The sequence below is a fragment of the Terrapene carolina genome, unplaced genomic scaffold (genome assembly GCF_002925995.2).
Source record: "Terrapene carolina triunguis isolate 2854851 unplaced genomic scaffold, T_m_triunguis-2.0 Scaffold85, whole genome shotgun sequence".
NCBI lineage: Eukaryota > Metazoa > Chordata > Testudines > Emydidae > Terrapene > Terrapene triunguis.
The window spans coordinates 43,837,629-43,864,545 of NW_020664436.1; the positions used below are offsets into that span (position 1 = coordinate 43,837,629).

The 26,917-nt window shown below is 42.8% G+C and overlaps 1 protein-coding gene across 1 annotated transcript in view; it reads left to right on the forward strand.

Moving 5' to 3' along the window:
• SHPRH (SNF2 histone linker PHD RING helicase) overlaps positions 1–26,917 on the forward strand; it is a 131,841-nt gene that overhangs the window by 48,167 nt on the left and 56,757 nt on the right. Inside the window, exons 10-16 of the mRNA XM_024219896.2 lie at positions 5,536–5,787; positions 7,636–7,714; positions 8,311–8,474; positions 8,559–8,815; positions 12,561–12,682; positions 16,955–17,043; positions 19,129–19,221. Coding sequence (XP_024075664.1) covers positions 5,536–5,787; positions 7,636–7,714; positions 8,311–8,474; positions 8,559–8,815; positions 12,561–12,682; positions 16,955–17,043; positions 19,129–19,221 — 1,056 coding nt within the window. The remainder of the gene's footprint in view (positions 1–5,535; positions 5,788–7,635; positions 7,715–8,310; positions 8,475–8,558; positions 8,816–12,560; positions 12,683–16,954; positions 17,044–19,128; positions 19,222–26,917) is intronic.

Consider the following 26,917-nt stretch of genomic DNA (forward strand, 5'->3'; position numbering starts at 1 on the left):
TCTTTGATGCTTCAAAAGAGGGAGACCAAAAATCACCGCAGAATACATTGGGAGGAGAGGGGGGATCCCTTCCTGACCCCTGCAGGTGACTGGCTGAAACCCTAAAGTGTGAGCTTTTAGGAACATAAGACATAAATCAAATTTGGCAGAAGAGTGGCCTTTGTGTCAGGATTGTGCATTTCACCATCCATCTGAAAATTCTCCCATATTTGGCCAAGTTATAAACTTCTGAAAAATCTCAATTTGCATGTGCTTCATGGAGGTTAGAATTTGGCAGCTAAATTCTCCTAAATTCTCTGTCTGCACTGAGCAATCTAACCCCTCACAGCTGCCACATACCAACCAGATGGTATATGCCCTGTCACCATAGAGTGACTAAACACGTTCTATCCTGGGGCCACAGAAGCTATGCAGGGTTTTACCTGCAATTACTCCTGGTTGGCAGAGACTGTTGTGGCACAAGCTCAGGAAATAAGATCAGGGAAACTGGAAAATATACAGTATCTGGTTAAATTCTAGGAGTATGGCATGTACAACCTAAAATCTAACAATGTTAATATTTTAAAGTACTCAAAGTATACGTAAAGTTTTAAGTTTACAATAGTTATTGCACTTTCCTGCAGATGTAACATTTTAACACTGTGAAATACATCAGTTACAAGCCTTAATTTATCTCATGAATTTAGGTTTTTTCCCCTTTCAACTACTGTATGCTTCACAAAGGATCACATTGAAAATGTTGAGGTAAAAGAGAGACAGATACACACACATTCTGTTATAATAAATAATAATAAAGATACTTTTATTATAAGACTTCTGGTGGAAGGTCACTAGAGGACATTTATGGACTTTGTTGGTGCTTTTACCACCATCTTTCATGTTCATTCCATGTGTTCCATTGATTCTTCTTGGAGATTCCTTGGAGGATAGAAATAATAGTCTACTCAAGTTCACACTTTGTTCCTGTTCCTAAAGGTGTTTGACTGCATGTTTCTATCTTTGCCTATTCTACCATGATATTCTGCTGTAGGAAAAAAGTGCATGCTTTAACCATTGTTTCCATAACATTGTTGGATGTTAAATCCATGTTAAAGCAGCTAAGCTCAAATACAGCTGTCATATGAAGTACTAAAATCATTTTATTCTCTTGGGGGTGGAGGGGGGAATCAATTGGGAGGCCCAATTTCCTTTCCATTCTTTAATTTAATAATCTTGAGTTCAAATGTTCTTTGAGTGCTTGCTCATGTCCATTCCATGTTAGGTGTGCGCGCTCTGGATTCTCCAGAGAATTTTTCCCCTCAGTGGTATCAGTTGGGCTGGCTGTAGCACCCTCTTGTGCTGTGTGCCTGTGCGCTGGTATAAGGGGCCCAGTTAGCTTCACACCCTCCAGTTCCTTCTTACTGCCCATGATAGTCACTGGAACATCTTCTTTTCCTTTGGCAAACTCTTACTCAGTGGTCTTAGTTTAGTCCTTTTCCCTTGTTTCCCTATCCTAGTTCTTTAAGTTCACAGTTTGAACTGTTGTAGATTAGTTGTATATAGTTAGTTGGTGTTTCTCGCTCTGTTAGTGGAGTTTTGTCTGTCCCCAGTGCCAGAGTATTGCTTGATCCCTGGGTTTCAAGCCCTGGGCCTCCTGCAGCAAGCCCATGCCCCTGAGTGACCTGCACTTCAGTTGTCTGAAGTGCCTCGGAGAGACTCATATCAGGGACCGCTGCCAGATCTGCTGACACTTCAAACCCTGTATGAAGGACAGGGAGGCCAGCTTGAAGTCCCTCATGATGGAGTCAGCGCTCTGTCCCTCTTTGGAGCTAAGCTGGTCCAACTCAGCACCCAGTACCTTGGAGTCAGTACAGAGTGCTCCTCCTGCCATGAGAGACTCTCAGCACCATTCTCCTTCACTGGTGCTGAAGAAAAAAACGTAAGAAGCAGCTGACCGAGAGGGGACGTTCCCTGACTCTGAAGAGGGTCAAGCACGGGGAGCGCAATGGAGACGGCGTCTGGCCACTCCTCTGCCCCTGCTCCAAGGGGGGCATCATCAGCTCTGCCTCGTAGGCAGGCTCCGTTGAGTCGAGTCCTGGGCCATCCCATTGCTTCGGAGGGGCAATGCGGTACCAGCGGGATTGCTGTACCATGTACCCCGGAGGCGTTGGTTGTGGCCAGAGACCTGGCTTTTGGTGCCGCTGTCACCGTCGGTACAGGAGTCAGTGGCATCAATACCAGGGAGCAGAAGGGAGCATGTGGCCGAAGCGCCTGTTCGGTACCGGCCTCCTCGGTACCTTCTAGAGGGAAACCATCCCTGCTTGCCCCAATGCAGGTCTTCTCTCCCTGGCACCAATGTATACTACCCCTCCATGGTCCCCGGAGGAAGGCTCGTCATTGGACTTGGAAGTGGAGTCGTATTTCCACTTGAGCCACAGCCAGTTCCTCCCCCCCCCCCCCTCAGCCAGCCCTACCAGTCAATGGACCCAGGTACAGGGGGTACTGCCAAGCACTTGGGACAGTGGGCACTGGCCTATGCAGATGCAATGGCCTTTTTGGAACCTGTGGGGGTTTTTCCCCTATGCAAGAGCCCTCTTTCAGATGCTCGTAATCCATAGTCTCGGAATGAAGCGCTCCCATCCATACGACTGGCACCCAACACGGACTCTGGTACCAAGCATCAGGACATAGATTTATGGGACCCAATTGGTGCAGGCCTCTTCCTCCTCCTCACCCAGATGAGGCAGTGTTTGGGGTGTGTTTATCCTCCCACACAATGACTTAGTAGTAGCTAAGCTGGAGCTTAGTAGTAGCCAGGAGCTGTTGAAAAGAGTGGCCTCGAACTTTGGGCTGGAAGTGGAGGTATTTAGTCATTCCACAGCCTGGTTGAAATCTTGTCTGCTGTGAGCCTATCGAAGGTGACCCCTCTCCCCCCATGAGGCCATTATTGGACCGGTTAAAGCCTTGTGGCAAACTCGGTCCTCCTTCACCGCCTGTTTTTGCCTTAGACTATTGGATCATATGGCCGCATGCACATACATAGTACCGCTTGTGAGACTGTGCCTCCGACCCCTTCAAGTGTGGCTGGCCTCGGCGTACACGCCAAGCCATCATCATTTGGACTTGGTGCTTACAGTTCCCACCCAGGTCCTCGCCTCTCTAGATTGGTGAAGGGACTCCAGTTCGGTAGGCATGGGCATTCCCTTCATCAGTCCCTAACCATCAGCATCCCTAACCTTGGATGCATCTGAGCTAGGCTGGGGAGCTCACCTTGAGCAACTCAGAACTCAAGATCTGTGGTCCCAGGAGGAACTCTCCTTACATGTAAATGTCAGAGAACTCAGAGTGGTTCGCCTAGCATGCCAGGTGTTTATACTCTAGATTGTAGGCAAGGTTGAGTGAGTCTTTATGGAAAATATGGCAGACATATTTTACATCAACAAGTAGGGAGGGACATGCTCTTCTCCCCTGTGTCAAGAGGCCATTCGCTTGTGGTTATTCTGTGTGAAGCACTCGATCCACCTCAAAGCCTCTCACCTTCCAAGAGCCTGGAACAATCTGGCACATCACCTCAGCAGATCTTTCTCTTCTCACCATGAGTGGTCCCTTCACCCCAGTGGTGGGGGATTCTAGTGGTGGGGGATTCCCCTCAGAGATCTGTTTGCAACCAAGCAAAACAGGAAGTGTCAGCAGTTTTGCTCTATACGTGGGTGCAGCCTGGGCTTGCTTACGGATACCTTCCTGCTCCATTGGACAAAGCATCTGTTCTATGTGTTTTTCCCCCATTCCTCTCATGCACAAAGTCTTACTCAGGGTCAAGCAGGATAGAGCAAAGGTTATTCTTATAGCCCCAGCATGGCCACACCAGCACTGGTTTGGCACCTTTTCAGATCTGTCAGTAGTGACCCAATGCCGCTCCCTCCCCTCCCAGACCTGATCTCGCAAGATCACAGCCGACTGCACCACCTGAACCTCCACCTGACTGCGTGGAAGCTCCATGGAAGCGGAGCTGGCCTGTTCGGAGTAAGTCTGCCAGATATTGCTAGATAGTAGGAAATCATCTACTAGAGTGACTTACCTCCCCAAGTGAAAGCATTTCTCCTTGTGGTCATCCCAACGAGGTCACCTCTCCACTCACTTTTGGAGTATATACTTCATCTGAAACAGCAGGGCCTAGCCATTTCGCTAGTTAGAGCGCACCTAGTGGCCATCTCCGCCTTCCATCCTCCAATGGATGGTAGGTTGTTTTTTTTTTTTTCACTTAAAATGTCCATTCACTTTCTTAAGGGCTTATAGAGATTATAACCACAAATTAATGAACCCATTCCACCATTAGACCTAAACCTGATCCTGTTAAGACTCTCAGGCCCTTCCTTTGATCAGCTGGCATCATGCCCCTTGTCGTACCACTCCTGGAAGGTCGCTTTCCTATTACTGATTACCTCAGCCAGGATGGTCTCAGAGATATGGGGCCTTATTTCAGACACCCCCTCCCCCCCGGTTATGGTGTTCTTTAAGTATAAGGTACAGTTTCTCCCCAACCTCGCGTTCCTCCCAAAGGTGGTTTCACGCATAGTAACCAGTCTATATTTCTGCTAGTATTCTTCCTGGAATCGCACAAGAATAGGGAGGAGTAGTGTCTACACACACTGGATGTTAGGCAGGCCCTCACCTTCTATACAGAAAGGACCAAACTGTTCTGTAAGTCCACGCAGCTCTTCCTGGCAATAGCAGACAGGATGAAAGGCCTACAATTTCAGCCCAAAGAATTTCATCCTGGATCACTTCCTGCATTCACATGTGCTATGAGCAGGCGGGTGCTCCACCTCCTGCCATCTTGACTGCCTACTCGATGAGAACTCAAGCTTCCTCAGTGGTGGTTCTGGCCCAGGTCCCAATCCAGGATATTTGTAGAGTGGCGACTTGGTCATTGGTGCATACCTTTTCATCCCACTATGCCATCACACAGCAAGCTAGAGATGATGCTGGGTTTGGTAGAGCAGTGTTGCAATCCGCATGTCTATGAACTCCAAGCCCACTTCCTAAGGTTCCACTTGGGAGTCACCTAACGTGAAATGGACTTGAGCAAGTACTCAATGGAAAAAAAGGGTACTAACTTTTCCATAGCTGCTGATCTTCTAAATGTGTTGCTCGTGTCCATTCCATGACCCACTCTCCTGCCCCTCTGTCGGAGTTAGCCAGTAAGAAGGAACTGAGAGGGTGCAGAGCCAGCCGGGCCCCTTATATCGGTGCATAAGCGTGCAGCACCAAAGGATGCTAGAGCTGTCCCGAAAGATACCACTGAAGGAAAAAATTCCCCGGCAACTGTGAGTGTGATGCATGCACACCTCATGTGGAATGGACATGTGCAACACATTTTGAGGAACAACAATTACGAAAAGGTTAGTAGCCATTTTTTATGAACTAACACTACATTATGGAAAGAACATTTTAAGTGTGTGTTCTGTAAAACTATGAAGAGCTCTAACACTTCATTATGAAGTATTTCTTATCTTCAGTCTTTGCTCTCATGTTTGTATATATAAATGTGTGTAGGTGTATCAAGGTGTGAAGAAACATGGCTTCTTGCAGCCTCACATGTTAGCAGAGCAGGAGGTAGTCATCACCACTTACGATGTCCTTCGCACTGAGCTGAACTACGTGGACATCCCTCATAGTAACAGTGAAGATGGGCGCCGTTTCAGGAACCAGAAGCGGTATATGGCCATCCCAAGTCCCTTAGTAGCAGTAGAGTGGTGGAGGATCTGCCTAGATGAAGCACAGATGGTTGAATGCACCACTGCAAAGGTGAGGAAGTCTCCTGAGCATGCCTGTGTTGAAAAAGTTTGACAAGGTTATTGTAACTTAAAGAAAAAAATAAGATAAAGCTGCTTCTTGACTCTTAACGTGTATTAAACATAAACTTGTCCTTGTAATCTGTTCTTCAGAAGTGACTAATGGTTTGCTTCCTCTTGGAGATATTTACTATTAAATGGTTCCCCGTTGGAGTTTTGGCAGGCTATGATGTGTATCTAGCTCAAAAAGTATTTAACATTATTTATAACAACAGTTTAAAGAACTAGGTCATCATGTTGTATACAGTGTTTGACAGTTTCAAAGAACGCACTAGCCTGTTCAGTGACATGGTTTACAGGCACTAATATGTCCTTTAGGTCTAGAAACTATAAAACAGTCAGCAATGACTCGAGAAGCTCTTAAGGCTCATCCTAGCAGTTTGCAGAGGTAGATTATTGTAGTTAGCGTTTGCCTAAGGTAGGGAGATAAAAATGCTAACAGAAAATCCTACACACATAACAATTTATCCCTTGATTTATGTGTATTACACACACCCAGTTAACTTACTTCCTTGTTGTAAACACTTCATCCAGTTTGAATAGATCTGTGATAGAGCTCATCAGCTGTCAAGTGATCCATTTGTTTTTAAAATAAATAAAAGCATAATGAATCTGCTATATATACATACTAGAGCCCTTCCGTGTGTGTGTGTGTGTGTGTGTGTGTGTGCGCGCATGTGTGGGGAGACAAACACAGGTGTATCAGTTCCGCTTTATATCAGTTTTCTGTAGTACAGGGGTTCTCACTCTTCCATAGAGTGAATGTCTTAATAAGTGTGTATCACTTCCACTCCCCCAAATTATTATTTAACATCCATATAGCAAATACATCAATTGCTTACATGTAAAAGTAATGTCAGGGAAGTATTTAATGTAATTTTAGCTGTCTTTTAATGGGAGTTACAGCTAGAAACGAGGAAAGCCAGGACCATATTTACAGCAAACTCTCTCTGGAACATGCAAGGGTATTAGAGGTAGCAATCTGAGACCTGTTGCTCTGGATCAGTTCCTTTCTTTTACATGTAAGCAGATGCTGTAGTTGCCACACAGGTAGGGAAATCTGTGTTTGTGGAATCAAAGTTACTAAGTTCTCTTACTGTACTAATGACCCTGATGTTTCTCTTCATCAGCCCAGGCACAATATCTTCTTGCCCATCCTTTATTATTATGTTAATGAAAAAACTATCTGTCTCTTACCTAAAAAAAGAACAGGAGTACTTGTGGCACCTTAGAGACTAACAAATTTATTAGAGCATAAGCTTTCGTGGGCTACAACCCACTTCTTCGGATGCATACTGCTCTCCACAGGCAACTTAGGTGAGTAGCACAGTTGCCAACTTTCAGGCGGTAAATAAGCACACCGACTTTCACAATAAGCCAGAAATCAAACTAATCCCATTTCAAAACAAGGCCCAAACAAGCCAATCCATAAGAACCCCAACACTCTATTGTGACTAGATCCCCCCGGTGTGCAGTCTGGGACTGTGGTGGACCCACTGTGCACCCTGACTCTCTTCCCCCCCCCCCCCCCGCCCCTGCTTGCCCCCCCCTGCCTCTGCATGCCAAGAGCTGATCAAAAAAGGAATCAACAAGCTACAAGCCCAAAACTAGCCAACAAGCAGTTCACAAGCCAATTAAGCCAAAAACAAGCCCAATTTTCACAGGTTTGGCATATCTGGTGAGTAGTGTTTTGCAAAGCTGACACATAGTCATGGTTCTTCAGAGTGAGTGAGCTTTTTCTTGGCTCTTGCGGTCTTTTCATGTATTTCTACTTATTGCTATTCCTGTCTTCTCTCATTAGGCTGCAGAAATGGCACTCCGTTTGAGTGGAATCAATCGCTGGTGTGTCAGTGGCACTCCTGTACAGCGAGGATTAGAAGGTAAGCTTTGTGTAGTCTGTGTGGTTTTTTTCCCCCTGATGTATTGGGGCTCCAGGAGAGACAACTAAACTTGCCAATTTTGATATTCCTATCCTAGATTCCTGCAGTAGATATTTTATATTCCTAGAGAAGAATGCTTATAGATTGTAAGACTTAACTGATTTCCTTTGTCATAATATTAAGATGCTATTGAAGGAATGAAACTCTACTGAATTACAGCCATTGCTGGGGTGGTAGGCAGTAAGCAATTGTGCATTGCAGGTTGCAAAATAATGATGGAGAGCAGTATTATTATTGTTTAAAAAAAAAAAAAGATCCTAGGGAAAACTCTTAACTCCTATGGAAAGTGTCATATGATCTTTAAAGTTATACAGAACAGACAGGACCTTGATATTTATGGTCTCAGCTGAAAGACCACAGCACACAGTAAACTGCATGGAGCTTCATCTGTTTTCTGCAGAAGGGCGATGAACTGAGTCTGCTTGTGTGATTTAAGCACTTAGGTATTTCAAACCTGGTGACATTACTGTAGAAATTTTTTTTTGGTGTGGCGTTCTAAAATAGCATACAGTAAAGTAATATTCTTCTTTTATCAGATCTATATGGCTTAGTGCTTTTTCTTGGAGTTGATCCTTACTGGGTCAAACATTGGTGGGATCAGCTTCTGTATCGACCTTACTGTACGAAAAACCCTCAGCCTCTCTACAACCTAATTGCCAACATAATGTGGAGATCAGCAAAGAAGGACGTGATTGATCAAGTAAATATGGACTTTAAAAAAATTGTATGTAAATAGCACTTTCACCAAAAACATTTTATTTATTTATTTTATTTTACTTTGCAGATTCAGATTCCCCCTCAGACAGAAGATGTACACTGGCTTCACTTTTCTCCTGTGGAGAGACACTTTTATCATCGTCAGCATGAAGTGTGCTGCCAAGATGCGCTAGCAAAACTCAGGAAGATTTCTGATTGGACTCTTAAACTTAGCAGCTTGGACAGGAGGACGGTCACTTCTATTCTGTACCCTTTGCTGCGGCTGAGGCAGGCCTGCTGTCATCCACAAGCTGTTCGTGGGGAATTCTTGCCATTGCAGAAAAGGTGAATTTTATCACTGCTTAAATTGGGTGCTGAGGGCTTGGTCCTACACTCATTGAAATCAATGGCAAAGCTCCCATTGAATTTAATGGTACAGGATCAGGGGCCAATGTTGTTACAGTAAGTCAAAAATTATACCTGCTAGTTGAGCCACTTGCAGCTATGCTGAATCAGGCATGATCTTATCTGATGTCTGAAGCTGAGAAGGGTGTAATAAGGTTATTATTCCTAGTAATTCCTAGGTGCCTGAGAAAATGATTTTGATTGGTTTGTATTTGGCACTCTTCCAGGGACTGACCTTTTACTATGATGAAGAGGGGCACTGTGCTGGTGGAGTTACCATATTTATGATTGGATACAAAACTGAGATCCTAAATTCAGTGGAATTTATTTTTTGTCTTCCCTGTTGGCTGATAAACATTGCACTAGAGCATGAGAACTTGAAAAATGAAACTGACTAGGAAAAAAAAAGTGAGCCTATTTAGCCTGCAGGATTCATTGTCTATAAGAAGAGTTATTCACAAAGTGAATAAGAGCACAATATAGGTTTGTTTAAAACATTGTTTTAAATAAACTGTTATTAACAAAGAACTTTTGTGTTTTAAAATAAATTTAGGGCTAGACTTTCAAAATCTGTTTGCATACTTTTGTGTGCACACTTGTAAAGATCTTCCCTTCCCCTCACATGCACCCCAGAAGGCCATCACTGCACCAGCCCTGTCTTTAGCTAAAAATGGTTTAGTACTGCTCCTTTTGAGCAAGTGAGTGCTGCTCTTTGGCTAGCTACAGTGGGTTGCTAGAGAGCAAGGTATAGGTGCATAATCCTATGCCAGGGACTGAGAGCACTGTCTTTTCTGCATTTTTTTTTTAAGCTCTTGCTGCCACAGGCAGGAAAGAATCAAGTTTGTCCCTTAATGTGAATGTATTTCTTCTATTTTCAACCACTTTTTCCTTTGTTCCTCTGTGCTCTGTTCACGCCTTTCCTGTGTGTCTATCCTTCTGTGTCCTTAGTTCCTCCTCCTCCTCTCTCCTGGCAGGGCACCTTCAGTGTAGAATTATGCCTGTCTGCTGCCTTAGCTACTGCACAACAGCACAATCTGTTGTAGGACTTTCCTGCCTGATAGTTTTAAAACTGTGGAAGCATGGGTGGAACATGGGAAATACCAGTATTCCCACCAATCCATAGCACATTACTGTTTGAGTACTGCCAAACATTCCAATGATGTACACGGGCAGCATACAAGCCGTGCTGCTGAATGCACCAGGAATATCCTAGCACTGCATTGATTTCAGTGGAATGTTGATGAGTGACAGCAGCATAGCAATTGCAGTGGAGGATTAGCAATAAAAGATGAACCCCCAGTAAACACATTGTAAGAAAAGGCAGTTTGGAGACACTGTTTATATATTTTCTTGTGAACAAGTCCTGTCTGTAGCAATGGACCATTCCCAGAACATGCAGAAGATTTCGCTTATGGCTTCCTTTATTTGCATGTGAATAAACAAGAATTCAATGCCCAGTATTGTGGGGAATAGGAGAATTGGATTGAAACAAGGAAACTGACGCCTGGAGTGTGTTCTATGAGAGTGTTAATTTTATCATTATCTGGTAAAGGCAGTGAGTAAGGCTGTCTAGCCATTCCTAAACAGGATACCTTTTAGGTTTTCCTAGAATTTAAACTGAATCAGGAACTTCTCTTGAAATTGATTATTAGTCTCAGATTGTGCAAAGTAAATGAATTAAGGGCTTGTCTATACTTAAAATGCTACAGCAGCACAGCTGTAGCGCTTCAGTGTAGATGCTACCTGTTGGAGTAGGTAATCCACCTCCCTGAGAGGTAGTAGCTAGGTTGATGGCAGAATTCTTTTGTTGATCTAGCCCTGTCTACATGGGGACTTGGGTTGGCTTAACTACGCAGCTTAGGGGTGTAGATTTTTCAAAACCCGACCAACATAGTTAAACCAACCTAATTTTCTAGTGTAGATCAGGCCTTACAAATTATGAAACTATGTGCTATTTTTGTTTTGCTTTTAGAAATTTCTTTCACTCTCCATGCTTATGAAAATGAAAGATTAATAGCACTGGCTAGAGCTAAGCAGAATATGAGCAGCAGATGCATTGCATATTTGCCAGTACAGCCAGAAATGTAGCTCAGTATAAATTGCAGTTTTAAATCAATAGCACCTCCATCTCCCACACTGGAATGGCAGCAGGAACATTGAAACTTTAGATAGCAGGAGCAAAGGTAAGGGGAAACCTTAGTATGGGGTAGTCAGTTACTTTTTGTCAAGGTCCTAATTTCTTGGTCAAGATATAGTCAAGGTCCAGACTCCAGCGAAGAAGAAAATAAAAAAAAAAAATGCAGTAATGATGATACTAAGTAAATAAAAATATTTCACATCTGTTCAAAAGCATCTGGCGGTCTGGATTTGGCCTGTGGTCCCCCTGTTGGCTACCCCTGCCTTAGTAGGTACTGCAGTATTACTGGTAGGGAAGATGGGGCCCAGCCAATGCGGCCTCTCCCTGCCTTTACATCCTGGATCCAGACTGTGCAGGGGTGACTCCCCCTTCTCTCCAGGACATGAGGAACAATACAATACCCCTTCATCCCCAAGCCAAGAAATTCCAGGGAGGAGCCAGCCCTGGAACCAGAATCTCAAGCTGGCAGGTTAAGGGACAGAAGCAGCCTAGCAGAGACTGTTGGACACTAATGTGATGTGGCTGATTTCTACCGTTTTTACTCTGGTCATTCTCTTCTCATGCTGATTGCTTGTCTGCTTCAACATCCTCCTGCCCAAACTCTTCATCTCAGGCTGACTCCAGCGGCCCTCCATGCTCCCTTCATTCTTCCCTCCCTCTTTCTTCTCCCCTGCCCTTTCCCTTTCACCCCTCTCCTTCCATTTTTCTTTCTATTTAGCTAATCTCCTGCTAACTAAACCCCACTCAGAGAATTAAAAAAAGTTAAAGGAAGGAAAACATAGTAACTAATGTGACATTTGCCAACCATCACTCTGTTCACTCGCTTGTATTGTTATATCTCCTTTCCCCTGTACTTTGTTTTGTCTATTTAGATTTGCTCATGAATTGTTGCTTATTCTTCATTTGTACAACCCCTAACACAATGGGATCCCTTTTTCAGTTGGCCCTTATGTGTATCAGCAATACAAATAATAATAATTAAAGTAAAAGCAGAAAGACCTATTACAATGTGGAAACATCTCTTTACCGCAATACATACTCTCAGGCCCCTGAGAGTCTGGTGGAGCTGTCATGTTGCTGAAGTAATGAATTGGTCCCTGAGGGAAGGTGCTTTTAAAAATGGATTGTATAGCTCTTTCTCTACAAGAATGGCCTTTATTTCCTTGTCTCTGAAGGAATGGTGCTGTATTGTTGAAGTGTAGAGACTTGGACATAGTGGCTCTGAATGAAGGAATGGGAGAAATTCCTGACAGTGGAGTTCTGACAGGTCTGCTTTTCCCAAGTCTCCACAGCGTGGGGGAGTTCATTCCTATTCTCTTGACATATACCCTCAGTTAGATTAGTGGTTGGGGCACTAGATGTGTGCAGACGCTTCAGCTGAAAGAGTGACTGCTAAAACTAAATCATGTCACTCTATTGTCCTTGAGAATATTTATCATGTGGCAAACATATGTTTGCATGATATACCTGCCATGCATAATATGACCTTTCATGCAAGTGTAGTGTCTGTTTTTCTTTCAAATTTGATCCATTAGATCTTTATTTCAGCACCATGACCATGGAGGAGCTACTGACTTCACTGCAGAAGAAATGTCGAACCGAATGTGAGGAAGCCCATCGACAACTGGTGTGTGCTCTCAATGGTTTAGCTGGTATCCATATAATTAAAGGTAAAAGCAGATTGCTACAGTATGTTACTTCACGCTGTCTGATGGGCGAGTCATGAGGTTAGCTATCATCATAGCAAAATGGCAGGTCCATTGATTTCAGGGAAAAGTGCATATGCGGTCACAGAAAACTGGAACATCATACAGGCAGCATCTGCAGTGCCAATACATTTCTCTGGGCTGACAGGGAAGAATGAGGTGCAGTATATTGGGAGCTACATCACCGCACTTCCAATTTTTTTAATCCTGTAACACTCTTTCTATGTTCACTTTTTAAGGTCTAATCAAGAGAGGATAAAAGCAACAAATCTAGCTTGATTCTGCTATCACACTGGTGTAATTCAGGTGTAACTCCATTGAAGTCCATTGAGTTGCACTAGTGTAAAACTGGTGCAGATGAGGTGAATTAGGGCCATTATTTTCTCACTTTTGTTAGGGCTATGACAGTGGCTACTGTGACAGATACAATGGACACTTGGAATATCCAAAGATTCTTGTATCAACTTTGTAAAAGTTATGTGTATCTTTCTGCGGTAGGGATTATATTCTGGCTTCATGTGGGAACTAAAGGGTTTCCTGGAAGAATTAAAATCACTAGATGAAAACAACAAGGAGTCTGGTGGCACCTTAAAGACTAACAGATTTATTTGGGCATAAGCTTTCGTGGGTAAAAACCTCACTTCTTCGGATGCACCAGACTCCTTGTTGTTTTTGTAGATACAGACTAACACGGCTACCCCTTGATACTAATCACTAGATGGTGACTAATGCAAATCCCTAGGCAGATAACCAGTCTGGAGAAGCCTCACCCCGGTGGAAAATTGCATAAACTGGTTTGATCTGGTTCAAAAATATATTGTTTTGGGTTCTTTGTTTGCCAGTAAACTGACAACCTTGAAGTAGGGAGAGAGGTCACACTCTCCTGATCCAAGAATGGACATGAGACTGTGAGCCAGAGGGACAGGCCCTGTGATAGTACCTGCCAGGGTCTCCATGTGGAAGATGGGTGACAAGCTAAGACTTCATATAAGTTGTTTATTGTTTGAGATGTTTTCTCTATAATGCTTTTGTTGTGAATAAATAGTACTTTCCTTTATGAAGGCTGGCTGGTCACAGGTTAACCCTGTCATTGCCCCTGAAAGAATAGGACCATAAGTGCTGAACTAAAGTCAGACTTGCTGAGGTGATCAGAATGAATTTCAGGGAAGATCGGTGCCTAAATACCCAGCCTAGAGAGAGTGTCACAGGACTCTCCTGAGAAGGGTGATGGCTAGAGCAGTTCGGGGGGGGGGGTGAGCAGGTGGTTTTTTTTTTTTTTTTTTTTTTTTTTTTTGCTTCGGCGCGGCAGGGGGTGCGTGCTCTTTACTGATAGGGGTGCGCGATCAAAAAAGTTTGGAGACCACTAGGCTAGAGGCCGGAGATCTAAGAGGGGTGAGAGACTGGGTCAGAGATTCAGCTACCTCTGGAACTGTGACAGCTACATCAAAGGTTTTGTGCAGGTAATAGAACTGCAAACATGTAACTAGCAAAGAGTGGCAAGAGTGGAAGTATGTGTGGTGCTCTAATTTATCAGAAACATTTTTTGTCCTTTGCACGTTCATTCTAGTCACTAAACTTTGCTCCTTTAATCTAATGGTCAGTGAAATCTTTGGCTTCTTCCCTAGAATATTATGACATTATATAGTATTTTAAACATTTTAGTAAAATGAGACACAAAAAGCCTCAATAACACATGAAGTGAAATTGCATTTCACTTTCAATATCATATAACATATGGATGCTTTTGCAACATTGTTTGTAAGTGGTAATAGATTTTAATGGCATCAATAGCAAGGATTGATACTGCCATTTGAAGTTGAAGGTACAAAAGATAACCAATTTGGTAACAGTGATGACAGCACTTTCCGCCCCCAAGTCTGGAGCAATTGCTGTGTACACAGAGAATGTAAGAAATACAAGAAGTCATTATGTTGTTGCCATTGCAAATACTGTTTAGTTGAAGGAATATTAGCATATAAATGGTAGTGTAGATTCCAATTGAATCAGTGTGGGGGTTCTGTGAGTTCTAATCAGAAATCTGAAAAATGAAGCAAGGAGAAATAATTGTGTGAATCTGTTACCAAGTAGCATAATTTACTTGGATGCTTAGTTCTAAATGTTCATAGCAAAAGTACAGCTGGTTTATTTTTTTTGCCAAGTGATCCTTGTTAAAACTAATGAGTTGCATGGAATTACCTCCCCACCCCCTTAGTTATAGTATTAGTACTCACTTTTAAAACAATCTTGTATGAATAAATATATAAGGATAAGTATACATTTTGTTCAGTTCCTTCCCACTTGCATCTATTAATCGGATGTTGTCCTGGTGATTACCAGTGAACTCTGAAGTGTGTAGTGAAGTGAAGTGTACTATGTTTTGTAACACCTAGTAGTTCAGATAAATCAAATCACATAATGTCATTTTTAGTTAAGCTGCATTAACTTCAACAGTCTCTTCAGTTTACCTTTTCTTCTTTCAATAAAGCTTTTACTTGGCTAGCAGCTCTCAACCTTTCCAGACTACTGTATCCCTTTCAGGAATCTGATTTGTCTTGTGTACCCCCAAGTTTCATCTCATTTAAAAACTACTTGCTTTCAAAATCAGATATAAAAATACAAAATTGTCTCTGCACACTGAAAAATTGCGTACTTTCTCATTTTTACCATATAATTATAAAATAAATCAACTGGAATATAAATATTGTACTTACATTTCAGTGTATAAAATATAGAGCAGTATAAACAAATAATTGTCTGTATGAAATTTTAGTTTATACTGACTACACAAGTGTTTATGTTGCCTGTTGTAAAACTAGGCAAATATCTAGATGAGTTGATGTACCCCCTGGAAGACCTCTGCGTACCCCCAGAGGTACGTGTACTCCTGGTTGAGAACCACTGTACTAGACAACTTCCCCATCCTGTAACTTGCTACCACTTTTCAAGATATTTGGAACTAGAAAAGGGCTTTCACCATTATCTTACTGTCCACTCTTACATTTTTATGTCCCATGGACCACCACACTCCTTCAAAAGTTTCCCCAGACTATTAATTTGGTTACCTATCTTCTGTTTATTGTTGGAGTCGAAGAAAGCATACATAATTGTGTTTTTATGATTTACAAATATAGCTTCAAGTAAATATCAGTTAATTTCTTCCTCAAGGTGCACATGGCCTCTTAAACTATAATTGCACTCTGAAAAGTGATTGTGAAAATGGCACAAGAGAGGGTGAATAATGGATTTTTTGGTTTGGTGGCAATTCTGAAAACCAAAAATGAAATTTTTTGGTAAATCAAAATAATTTAGTGGGTCAAAATAAAACATTGTGACTGAGGGCATTTTGACTAAAGCAGAGGACTAGATTCACAAAAAGGTCAGTGGGGAGAATGTGGAGAAGTTGTAGTAGGAGGTGGCTTCCTTTTAAAACCTTTTGCCCCGTGGTTAGGGAACGCATCTGGGATGCAGGAAACATGAGTTGAAATTCCTCCTTCTACTTCTATGTGGAGAAGGGGTTTGAACATGGGTCTCCCATATTGCAGGAGAGTGCTCTAGCCATTAGGCTATGGGACATTGTGGTATGTGTTTTTCTCAATCTCTCCTGTTGAACCTGTTCCACTTTTTATAAATAATTAAATAGCCATTGGAGCAGAGCCATTGAAACTGAGTCTTCCACTTCCTTGGTGAGTCTCCTAACCACCAACTATAGAATCATTCTGATTCTTTCCCTGCCCCGGTGACTATTCATTGTTATTGATAGTGGCGATTCATAGTCATGAACTGGCAAATTCTGCATTCAGTTGCACCAGTACAGTGGGTGTTGTAATCGATGGGTTTGCATTAAGGCTGAATTTGAAGTTTGAAAATATAACATGCAGAATTCTGCTTGACTCTGAAACCATCATGTGTTTGCAGGTCTGACAATTGCAAAAATCATGTTTAACTTGGAAACAGACTGTTTGCTCTGGAAGTCATTGAGAAACAACAAACATGGTACCCCACAATGCCATTCTTATAGACTTACTTTTCAGAGTAGAACTCCACTATATTGGGTAAAACATTCTTCTTCAATTGGTGTTTTAAAATAGGCAATTTACAACAACCAAAAAACCAGCAAGTAAATAGTAGACGGTCCCTCTGAAGGCATCTTACATATGTTAGAGATGATGGCCATTTGTGGCCATTTGGAAATAGAAATCATGTTGTGTTGGTTCTAAGTGGATTTGAATTCTTCAGATGAATATGCATTGGCAGCAGACCTGTACAGAGAAGTGTTGCGTTCCTCTGAAGAGCACAAAGAAAAGCTCAAAACAGATTCGCTGCAAGTGAGTATGCATTTAAGTTCACATGCATTTTTTAAATAAACATGTCAACATGTACTTGACTGTTCAGTTAAATTTCTTATGCAGCTATTTCTCATAGGGGCTTGCCAAAGGGACACTGTTAACTTGTTCTGTCTTCAAATATAACATACTCTAAACCAGTGGTGTTCAAACTGCGGGTCGGGACCCAGTACTGAGTCGCGGAATGTAAGGCACTGGGTCGTGGTGGCTCTGGTCAGTCCCGTCGGCAGTGCTGCCCGGTTAAGGCAGGCTAGCTTCTACCTGTTCTGACACCGCGCTGCGCTCCGGAAGCGGCCAGCAGCAGGTCTGGCTCCTAGGCAGGGGGGGCCATGGGGCTCCGTGCTCTGCCCCTGCCCTGAGCAATGGCTCCGCTGCGGGGGGGGGAGCGTGGTCCCTGTGGGCGAGAGCCGCATGGAGCCGCTTGCACACCTCCGCCTAGGAGCTGGACTTGCTGCTGGCCACTTCCAGGACACAGCGCGGTCCGCGGTGCCAGGACAGGCAGGAAGCCTGCCTTAGCACCCCCGCTGCGCCACCTACCGGGAGCCACCTGAGGTAACCCCATGCCCCGACCCCCTGCCCCAGCCCTGAGCCTCGCCCAAACCCAGAGCCCCTTCCTGCACTCCAAACCCCTCATCCCCGGCCCCACTCCAGAGCCTGCACCACCAGCCCAGAACCCTGACCTCCTCCCGCACCCCAAGCCCCTGCCCCAGCCCAGAGCCCCCTCCCACACCCTGAACCCCTCATTCCCAGCTGCAGCCCTCACTCCTACCCTCTGCCCCAGCCCTGAGCCCATCCCACACCCCAAGCCCCTCATTCCCAGCTCCATTGGGTCGCAGGCATCAACAATTTTCTTCAATTGGGTCCCCAGAAAAAAAGTTTAAAAACCACTGCTCTAAACATTGTGATCTATGAGAAAAGTCCACTGAACTACAGATTTCTTGTTTAAAGCCACCATAGTGTAACAAACTTTTTTTATAAAGCCTTGCCTCTAATTTTTAATGATGCACCAAAAAAACAATGTGAGCTCCGCCTGCTGGTCTACAATAGAATTTAACAAGCTGTAATGTTGGAGTCTTGCATATCACTGCTAACATCAGTGGTACTAGAGTACAGACAGAGAAATAGACAAAAGGCAGCTGTGATGGTTCCTGGAGAAGTATAAAAGGAACTAAGTCAAATTGTTATATCACAAGAAATGATACCTCTAAGAGCATTATAACACAAGAAAGAGAATAAAAAAGTATTGACAGTATCCCTTTAGGAAACTATATTTATAGTATGTGAATGTGTATCTCACTAAATCAATTCCCTGCCATTGCAGGGACCTTGGGCAGTGGTGCACCTTTGTCCCTCTTGTGACACACAGTAGTTTAGTCTCTTTAAGGTTGTAATACTTTGGTCTAATTCTGATTTCTGGGCTTGTTGTGGGGGTAACTGGGTGGTATTTAGTGGCCTGTGTTACAAAGGAGGTCAGAGTAGATGATCTGATGGTCTCTTGTGGCCTTAAACTCTGACTTTGATATAATAATAATGATGTTAACAAAACTATACTACTGTAACTTAAGTAAAATGGCAGAAGCTGCTCAGAGTTTATAATTTTTTCCAACTTTTCTGAAGTTTGTCTATTTTAGGGACATATAAACAACTTCTTTCCATATTTATTTTTTTAAAATCATTATAAAAGAATAAATTTTAAGATAAATGCCTTGCATCTCATGATGGCTTTAAGGAGAACAGCTGTGATCTAGTGTATATAGAGTACAAAGCAAGAGAATCAAAAAGACATGGGTTCTTTTTTAGACTTTCTCACTGATTTGCTATGAGATCTTGGGGGAGTTAGGTAACCTAGTTGTCTCATTTTTGCCCTCTGTAAACAGGGGTAGTAATACCCACCTTCATAAGGTACTTTAAGATTCACAGAGGAAATCCCTACCTTTAAATTAAATATTTATTATTATTCTCATAAGTAGCCTTGTTCTGGGATTCCACTAATGATTTCATTGTTGCTATACCAGATAATACAGTATATTGTATTTCATGATAATTGTTGCTTTTCTCTATGTGAAGAGACTTCATTCTACACACAACCTGATGGAACTACTGGCAGCAAAGCATCCAGGGATACCACCAACCTTGCGTGATGGCAGACTTGAGGAAGAGGTGATTGTTGTTCATTTTGGTGTAAATGTACAGTATTTTAAAGAACAATATGTTTTGCAGATTGTACTTTTTTTTTAAGACTGTAACCATCTTTTCCTATTATATCATGTCAAAAAAGGGGAAAAAATCATCAGACCAAGTACTCCATGGTAAACCTCCAGCATGTTAATAAAATTGCATCTGATTGAATGAGCGAAAGAAAGGAAAATGTCCAATTGCTGCTATTCTGAATGTGTGCTGATCTTTGCTATGTTATAATTATATGTTTTGGGGAAACTTTAAATATTAATCACTAGAACTATGATCTTACAAGTGTTTACGTATGAATAGTCTCATAGTCAATGGAGGCTAGTCGTGTAAAATTAAGTACCTCTCATAAGTGTTTTCAGGACTGGGGTCAAATAGTGCAGTATATAAAGAGGGTGTCAGAGGAGAAGGAATAAGTATTAGCCATCTCATGGACCAAACTATGGAAAGTACCTGTATCTGAAGTTTGCGAAGTGGTCTGTTGAATGTTGTGTGACAAATGATAGTCAACTTCTCAATTCAATTCTCAATTCACCTCTATCTGGTGATCCTTTAACATCTTTTCACCAAGAGTCCTACTGAATTCTCCATTACTGATCATTTTTAAATTGTATGTTTTTTCTAAAAGATATGCTCTAGGAATTATTTTGGGGAAGTTCTATGGCCTCTGCTATATAGCAGGTCAAACTAGACGATCACAATCATAGAAATGTATGACTGGAAGGGATCTCAATAGGTCACCCAGTCCCCTGCACTGAGGCAGGACCAAGTATTATCTAGGCCATCCCTGTCAGTTGTTTGTTCAACCTGTTGTTAAAAACCTCCACTGATGGAGATTCCACAACCTCCCTAGGCAATTTGTTCCAGAGCTTAACGACCCTTACAGTTACGAAGTTTTTCCTAATCTCTAATCTAAATCTCCCTTGCTGCAATGTAAGCCCATTACTTCTTTTCCTGTCCTTAGCGAATAAGGAACACGATTTATCACCCTTCTCTTTATAACAACCTTTTACATACTTGAAGACTGTTATCATATCCCCCCTCTCATGTTTTTCTAGACCTTTAATCATTGTGTTGCTCTCCTCCGGACTTTCTACATTTTGTCCACTTCTTTCCTGAAGTGTGTGGACACAGTACTCCAACTGAAGTCTCGTTGGTGCTGAGTAGAGTGGAAGAATGACTTCTCCTGTCTTTCTACAATGCTCCTATTAATACATCCCAAAATGATACTTGTTTTTTTTGCAACAGTATTACATGGTTCACTCATATTTAGTTTGTGATCCACTATGACCCCCAGATTCCTTTCTGCAGTACTCCTTTCTAGGCAGTCATTTCCCAATTTCTATTTGTGCAATTGATTATTCCCTTCTAAGTGTAGTTCTTTACATTTGTCCTTATTGAATTTCATCCTTTTTACTTTGGACCATGTCTCCAGTTTGTCAAGATCATTTTGAATTCTAATTCTGTCTCCAGAGCACTTGCAATGTCTCCCAGCTTGCTAGCATCTGCAAACTTTATAAGTGTACTGTCTATGCCATTATCCAAATCATTTATGATGATATTGAATAGAACCAGCCCCAGGATAGATCCCTGCAGGACCTCTCTTGATAGGCTCTTGCAGCGTGACTGTGAACCATTGATAACTACTCTGAGTATGGTTTTCCAACCAGTTGTGCATCCACCTTATTGTAGGTTCATCTAGGTTATATTTCTCTAGTTTACTTATGAGAAGATCATGTGACACAGCATCAAAAGCTTTACTAAAATTGAGCTATATCACATCTACTGCTTCTGCCCTATCCAATAGTCCCTTATGGCCTTAGAGTATATGAATCTCCCTCTGCTAAATTTCATGTACAGTAAACACTTTTTCCTCTTTGCTGCTTTAACCCTAAGCTGGTGGGTGGTTTCATCAGTGAGGGAAAGGAAATAAATTTCCAAGCATCAGGGGTTGTCTATACTGTGCATTAATCCTCACCAAAGGTGTGTAAGTTCTAGTGCACTCAAATGTGTTGTGCACTAATTGGCTTATGTGAAATGAGGCTCTAGAGAACTTTTAGTGCATGCCAGCAGGGTCCACTCTTCAGTTAGCGTGCAACATGCTAGTGTGTATTAGAATCTCCATTCTTCTGGTGTGGACTACTACACTGTATAGACAACCCCTTAGTCTCTTTAATATCCTTTCTGCAGCCCAGTGTCTCCCACAGTTCTGGATGTCTGGGCTACTCTTCTCTCTGCAGCTTCATGAAGGTAGATCAATGTTTGGCTCCACACACTGGCCACGCCCCCTCTGCTCTCACTTACCGACAGATTTTCTGCTGCCTCCATGGCAGCAGACTGGGGCAGTTTCTGTTGCTTACATTCTTACTTTGCAATTTGAGCTTTTTCTGTCCAGCTTTTGAGCAGTGAGGAGAAGTGTTACTCCTCGTTCCTAGGTCAGGTAATCCCTTGGGGATTTAACCCACCTTGAGCCTCTGCTCCCTGCTTGCTCCTCTTTCCCTTCCAGGCATGGCAGAGCAGCCAAGAAAGCACAGGGTTAAATCCAAGCAGTGCTCTATCTGTGAAGCAGCCTTCCCAGGCTATGTAGATGTTGACTAGTACCCAGCCAACTGACCCTAACTCTGTTAGGTTCTGGGTCTGAGTCAGATAGGCAGTTGTGGTCCTCAACTCCACTCTGGGAAAAATGGACCAAAAACAACAGTGCAGAGCAGGGAGAGGCTCTAAATGTGAGGAGGACCCTGACCACCTGTCTCGTGGGGTAAGTCCCAGGGGACCTAGTGCAGAACAAAGAGGGGAACCTTGTGGTCCTGAGTGCCCTGGGGAAAGAAGCAAGGTCCTCCCTCACAAGCCAACCAGGAGGACTCAGACAGTGAGTTCCCCACTCCCACTAATAAGGGGACCCAGTGAGAGAGGATTCTGAGTCAAACCTCTCAAGTGGGCTCCAAGAAGGTAAGCAACAAAAGGCCTTACCAAAGCTGCAACAGTTTCTGTGTTCCCAAAGCCTGCATAAAAGGTTGAAAATCTAAAAAGGCAAAAAAGAAAGAGAAAACACACACAAAATCCAGGAGATGAGTCTTGTGACTCCTCTTCCTCCCCCTCCTCCACTTAGGAAAGTGAGCTGTTCGGATCGGAATCCCAACAGAATGGGGGGAGGGGGAATGTAGCAAAAGTTTTTTTTTGTTTGTTCGTTTTTTTCCCCTAAGAAACTTCAAAAACAACATTGTTTCCATGATTCAAATCCAACCTGAGCAGGCTCCTGAGAGTAAGCCTCAGAACAAATTTCTCCCCACATCCCCCGAGGTTGCAATACCCCATTATTCCTTCTTCAAGAAAGTGATTAGGGATGATGAAACATGCCCGATGAAGGCAAGCACATTAACAGGAGCGACCGTAGGCTCTGTAAAATTCAAAAACCAAAGGGGTCTATTACCGAAAGTGGACGCTGCTATAGCGTCCCTCCAGTGATATAGTTATTCCCTCAGAGGGGTAGTTGTACCTGAAGAACCACCTGGATAGAAAGATGGAGGCCACTCTCAAAAAGGATTTTGAAGCTTCGGGCGCCTTTTGATCACCCCTGTCACTACCTGCTTTGCCAAAGCTTTTCTTTCCTGGCTGGAAGATCTCAAAGCCCTTAAGTACAGAGATCACCCTGACTTTGGTTCCATTTTAAAGCAGATCTCCCTGGCAACAGCGTTTGTTGCTAGTGCCTCAGTGGAGGCACTGAGATTCTCAGGCTGAGCCATGACTTCCAGCTCAATAGCCTGGCACCACCTATGCCTGTGTCCATGGAAGGTGGACACTCACTTTAAGCAGGTCCTATGCTTGGCTGAGTTTAGAGGCTCCATCCTTTTTGGAGAAAAGCTGGAGAAGGTGGTGGTTGACGCAGCAAAATCCAGACAGTCTCTCCCTGCCCCACTAAGTGCTCCCAGGAGAGAGTACAGGCCAGTTTTCAGATAGAGGCACTCCTTTTGCTCACCATCCTCATGGAGGTAGTAGCAAAAGTACAACAGATTTTCCAAGGGAAAACTGTGAAATCGAGGTCCCGGATGGGAAGTCTAGAGGGACCTTAGTCCTCCCTCTCCTCCCCAAATCCACTTTATGAAAAAGATCATATCTGCCTTCGCCCAGAACTGAAGCTAGGGGGCAGAATTTCCCATTTCCTAGAGGAATGGCTTCCACTGACCACAGACATATGGGTCAGGGAGACAGTGAGCCACGGAGACTCCCTCGAGCTAGGGGCTCTATCCCATCTGTTCTTCATCCAGTCATGCAGCTCCAATGACCATATAAACCACAGTCTGATCCAGAACCAAGTATCTCATCTTCTGTTATGGGAATGATAGAGAGTATAATTTCAGAGGAAAGGTTGTCTAGGCTCTACTCCATGGTTTTCATTGTCTAGAAGTGCATGAGGGTTATCAGAGCCATTCTCAACCTAAAGCAGTTCAACAAGTGGATGAAGAAAACTAAGTTTCAGATGGAGATCCTGACCTCTACAGAGTCATCGCTATCCCAGGGGGACTTCTTGACTTCAATAGATCTAGTGGATGCATATCTCTATATCCACATCTGAGGTTCGCTTACAGCAGGAAAAATTATCAGTACTGAACACTTCCATTTGGCCCTGTCCTTGGCCCCCAGAGTTTTTACAAAGATACTGGTAATGATAAATAGCCACACTCAGGTTGCAGGGAACTCAGCTGTACCCTTTCTTGGATGACATTCTGATCGGAGCTCCATCGTGATCACCAGTGCACAGGGCCGTGTCTCGGACATTGTGACATCTGCTATTGGTCTCAAAAAATAAGATGAGACCAGGCAGCAGTAATTCCTCATTGGCCAACACCTTGGTTCTCAGACCTGATAGACCTAAAACCAGAACCTCCACTCCAGCTCCCATTGAGACCAGATGTCCTCTTTTTCCACTAACAACTTCAGTTCATAGCCTGGCTGTTGAGAGGGAAGTGTTAGAAGGTCTCATTCTGTCCTTCAGAGTCATCAAGACATTGCTTTAGAAGGAAATTGATACTAAAAGCATACTTCTCTAATTACTCCAGGTTCTACAACTGGTATCAAGAGCACAATGCAAATCCCAGAGATCTATGGAGGGCTGTGACAAGCTATGACTTCAATGTCAGCTGCTTTTATCCATTAAGACTTGTTTCTTAGTAGCTGTCTTGCCCACCAGGTAAGTGTCAGAGGCTTATCTATACAAGAGCCTTACTTCATGTTCCATGAGGACAAGGTGATGCTCAGGACACTAGAATCCTTTCTCCCTAAGGTGAATTCCTCTTTCAACATTTCCCAAAAGGTTGTGCTTCCTTCCTATTGTCCAAAATCATAACACTGAACTGAAAAGGTGTTTTACATCTTAAGATGTCTGAAGAGTATTGAAAATCTATCTCAAGCATATAGAATCCATGAGAAGATTGGGCTCCCAATTCATGTCCTTCCATGGACATAGAGTTTCCAAATCCTCCATTGCTTTGTGGATTAGACTATGTATCATGGAAGCCTACAAATCATCAGAGGTTCCTGTCTCAGAAATGATCAAGGCACGCTATATGAGATCCTTAGCAGTTTCATGGGTGGAACAAGCAAGTGTGTCCACTTCAGAAACTTGCAAAGTAGCCACTTGATCTACGTTTAATACCTTCATTAATCGCTGTAAGACGGATCTATCTTCTGCAGAGACCTCCTTTGGCAGGAAGGTGCTGCAGGTGGTAGCCCAGAAATAATATTGACCTTTGACTGAGCTCATGAAAAGAGGAGTGCTTCTTATTTATTGAATTCTGTTTTCACAACACTGTCTGATCACTTCTCACTACTTCCTGGACATCCAGAATTGTGGGAGATGCTGGGCTGCAGAATGGAAATTACTTACCAATAATTTCCTGTCTGCAAATAGTATCTACCACAGTTCTATTCACCCTAGATGACTCATGAGCCAAGAGTCAAATATTAAGTGGAATTGTTATGATAGGACTGTTTTTCCTTGGTCTAATGTACATAGTTGTTACATTGTCTCTGGAATATTTTGTTAGTGAAATTATGCAAATTTTACAGCTTTGGAATAACTCATCTGGTAGTAAGCAGGAGAAGAGGGGATATGGCCAGAGTATGCAGAGCCAAAATTTTGATCTGCCTCTGTGAAGCTATAGTGAGAGGAGAGCTGCCCAGATATCCAGAATTAAGAGAGTTACTGCTGGCAGAAAGAAAATTCTGTAAGAAATTTTCCATTCATTTGTGGGGAAGAGAACAAGCTACAAAGTATCACAAAACAAAAACAAATCAACTGAAAAGCACTGAGCATTAATTCCAATAGGTTTCCCCCGTTTTAGCCAGCTGAGAAGGGAGAGGACATATCCTTCCCCTTAGATTTCCTTTGGTGCAAATTCCCCTTACTTCTATACTTTGCCCTGACCAAACATGACAGGCAGGGACCTGTGAACCTTTTATAGACAGCATCAACTTTACCTTGTCATAATTGCCATGGTTTGTTGGAATGTTCAGTTAGTGCATGTATATGTAATTTTGTATGCATATCTCTTGTGTGTGTTTCTATAGTATTGCATTGAATAGGATGCCTTTTTCTGCAGCGAGTTAAAATAGTGATGGAGATTAAATTAGTTTAGGCATTATTTTAAGCTGGAGGACATGTACCATAAGCTTTCGTCACAAATTGGAATTGTTTTTCTCTTTTCAAAAGCAACTATGCATAAACAGATTTATATATGCTTCTTAGCAAAATTTAAATTTGAAAAAGGCATACTCATAAACTGTGATTATACTGTTACACTAATAAAAAATGTCTTTGATAGCTAGCCCATATCTTTGTTCACCTGCCACCAATTTAGACTCTGCTTTGATACTTTCTCAATAGTGCATTTAGCTTCCTTTTCTTTGCTTCCACTTCTAGAACTAGAGAAATTGCTTTACCATTCTTTTTTTGTCTTTTTCTCTTGTATCACAGCACAATCAGAGTGCTTTATTACCCTTTTTATAAGATATACGTACCAATAATTTGAGCAAATCTACTCCATTTTCTTTTTGAGGGGATTAAAATATACATATTTTGGGCATAAATAGGTCTTAAAATGTGCTTATGGATGCTGCTAAATTCCATGATCTGCTGTCAAAATTTTAACAAGGTGCCCTCAAAATTTCTGCCTCCATCAGAGATTGTGGGAGATGCTGTCTAGGCTCTACTCCATGGTTTTCATTGTCTAGAAGTGCATGAGAGGTTGCTTCCACTCCACTTAACCCAAATTCCATCAGTTCCATATTCTACTCCTCACCCCACTCTGATTAATTACTATCCACCCATGTACTTTTGTGTTGGCTCCCACATGCCTTCCTTACCTGTCCAGCTATTCCTCATAGCAGCAAAAATAGTGGTAGGTGTGTTGTCCTGTCATCTCTGATCGTGGAATGATCAGGCCAGAGGCTTTCTGGTGATGGGCTCAGTAGATGGTTGGGACAGAATCCCTTTTTAATATTTTATGTGAGAAAGTCTCCCTTACTGCTAGTAGTCCGGTGTGGGAGGAGCAGGCATCAATCTCCCCTAGCTTGTATGAGGAATGGAGGGAGCCAGAAGAACAGGTCTTCTGTGGCTGGTAAGGAGACTTGGGCCTGATCTACACTGGGGAGGATCGATCTAAGTTACGCA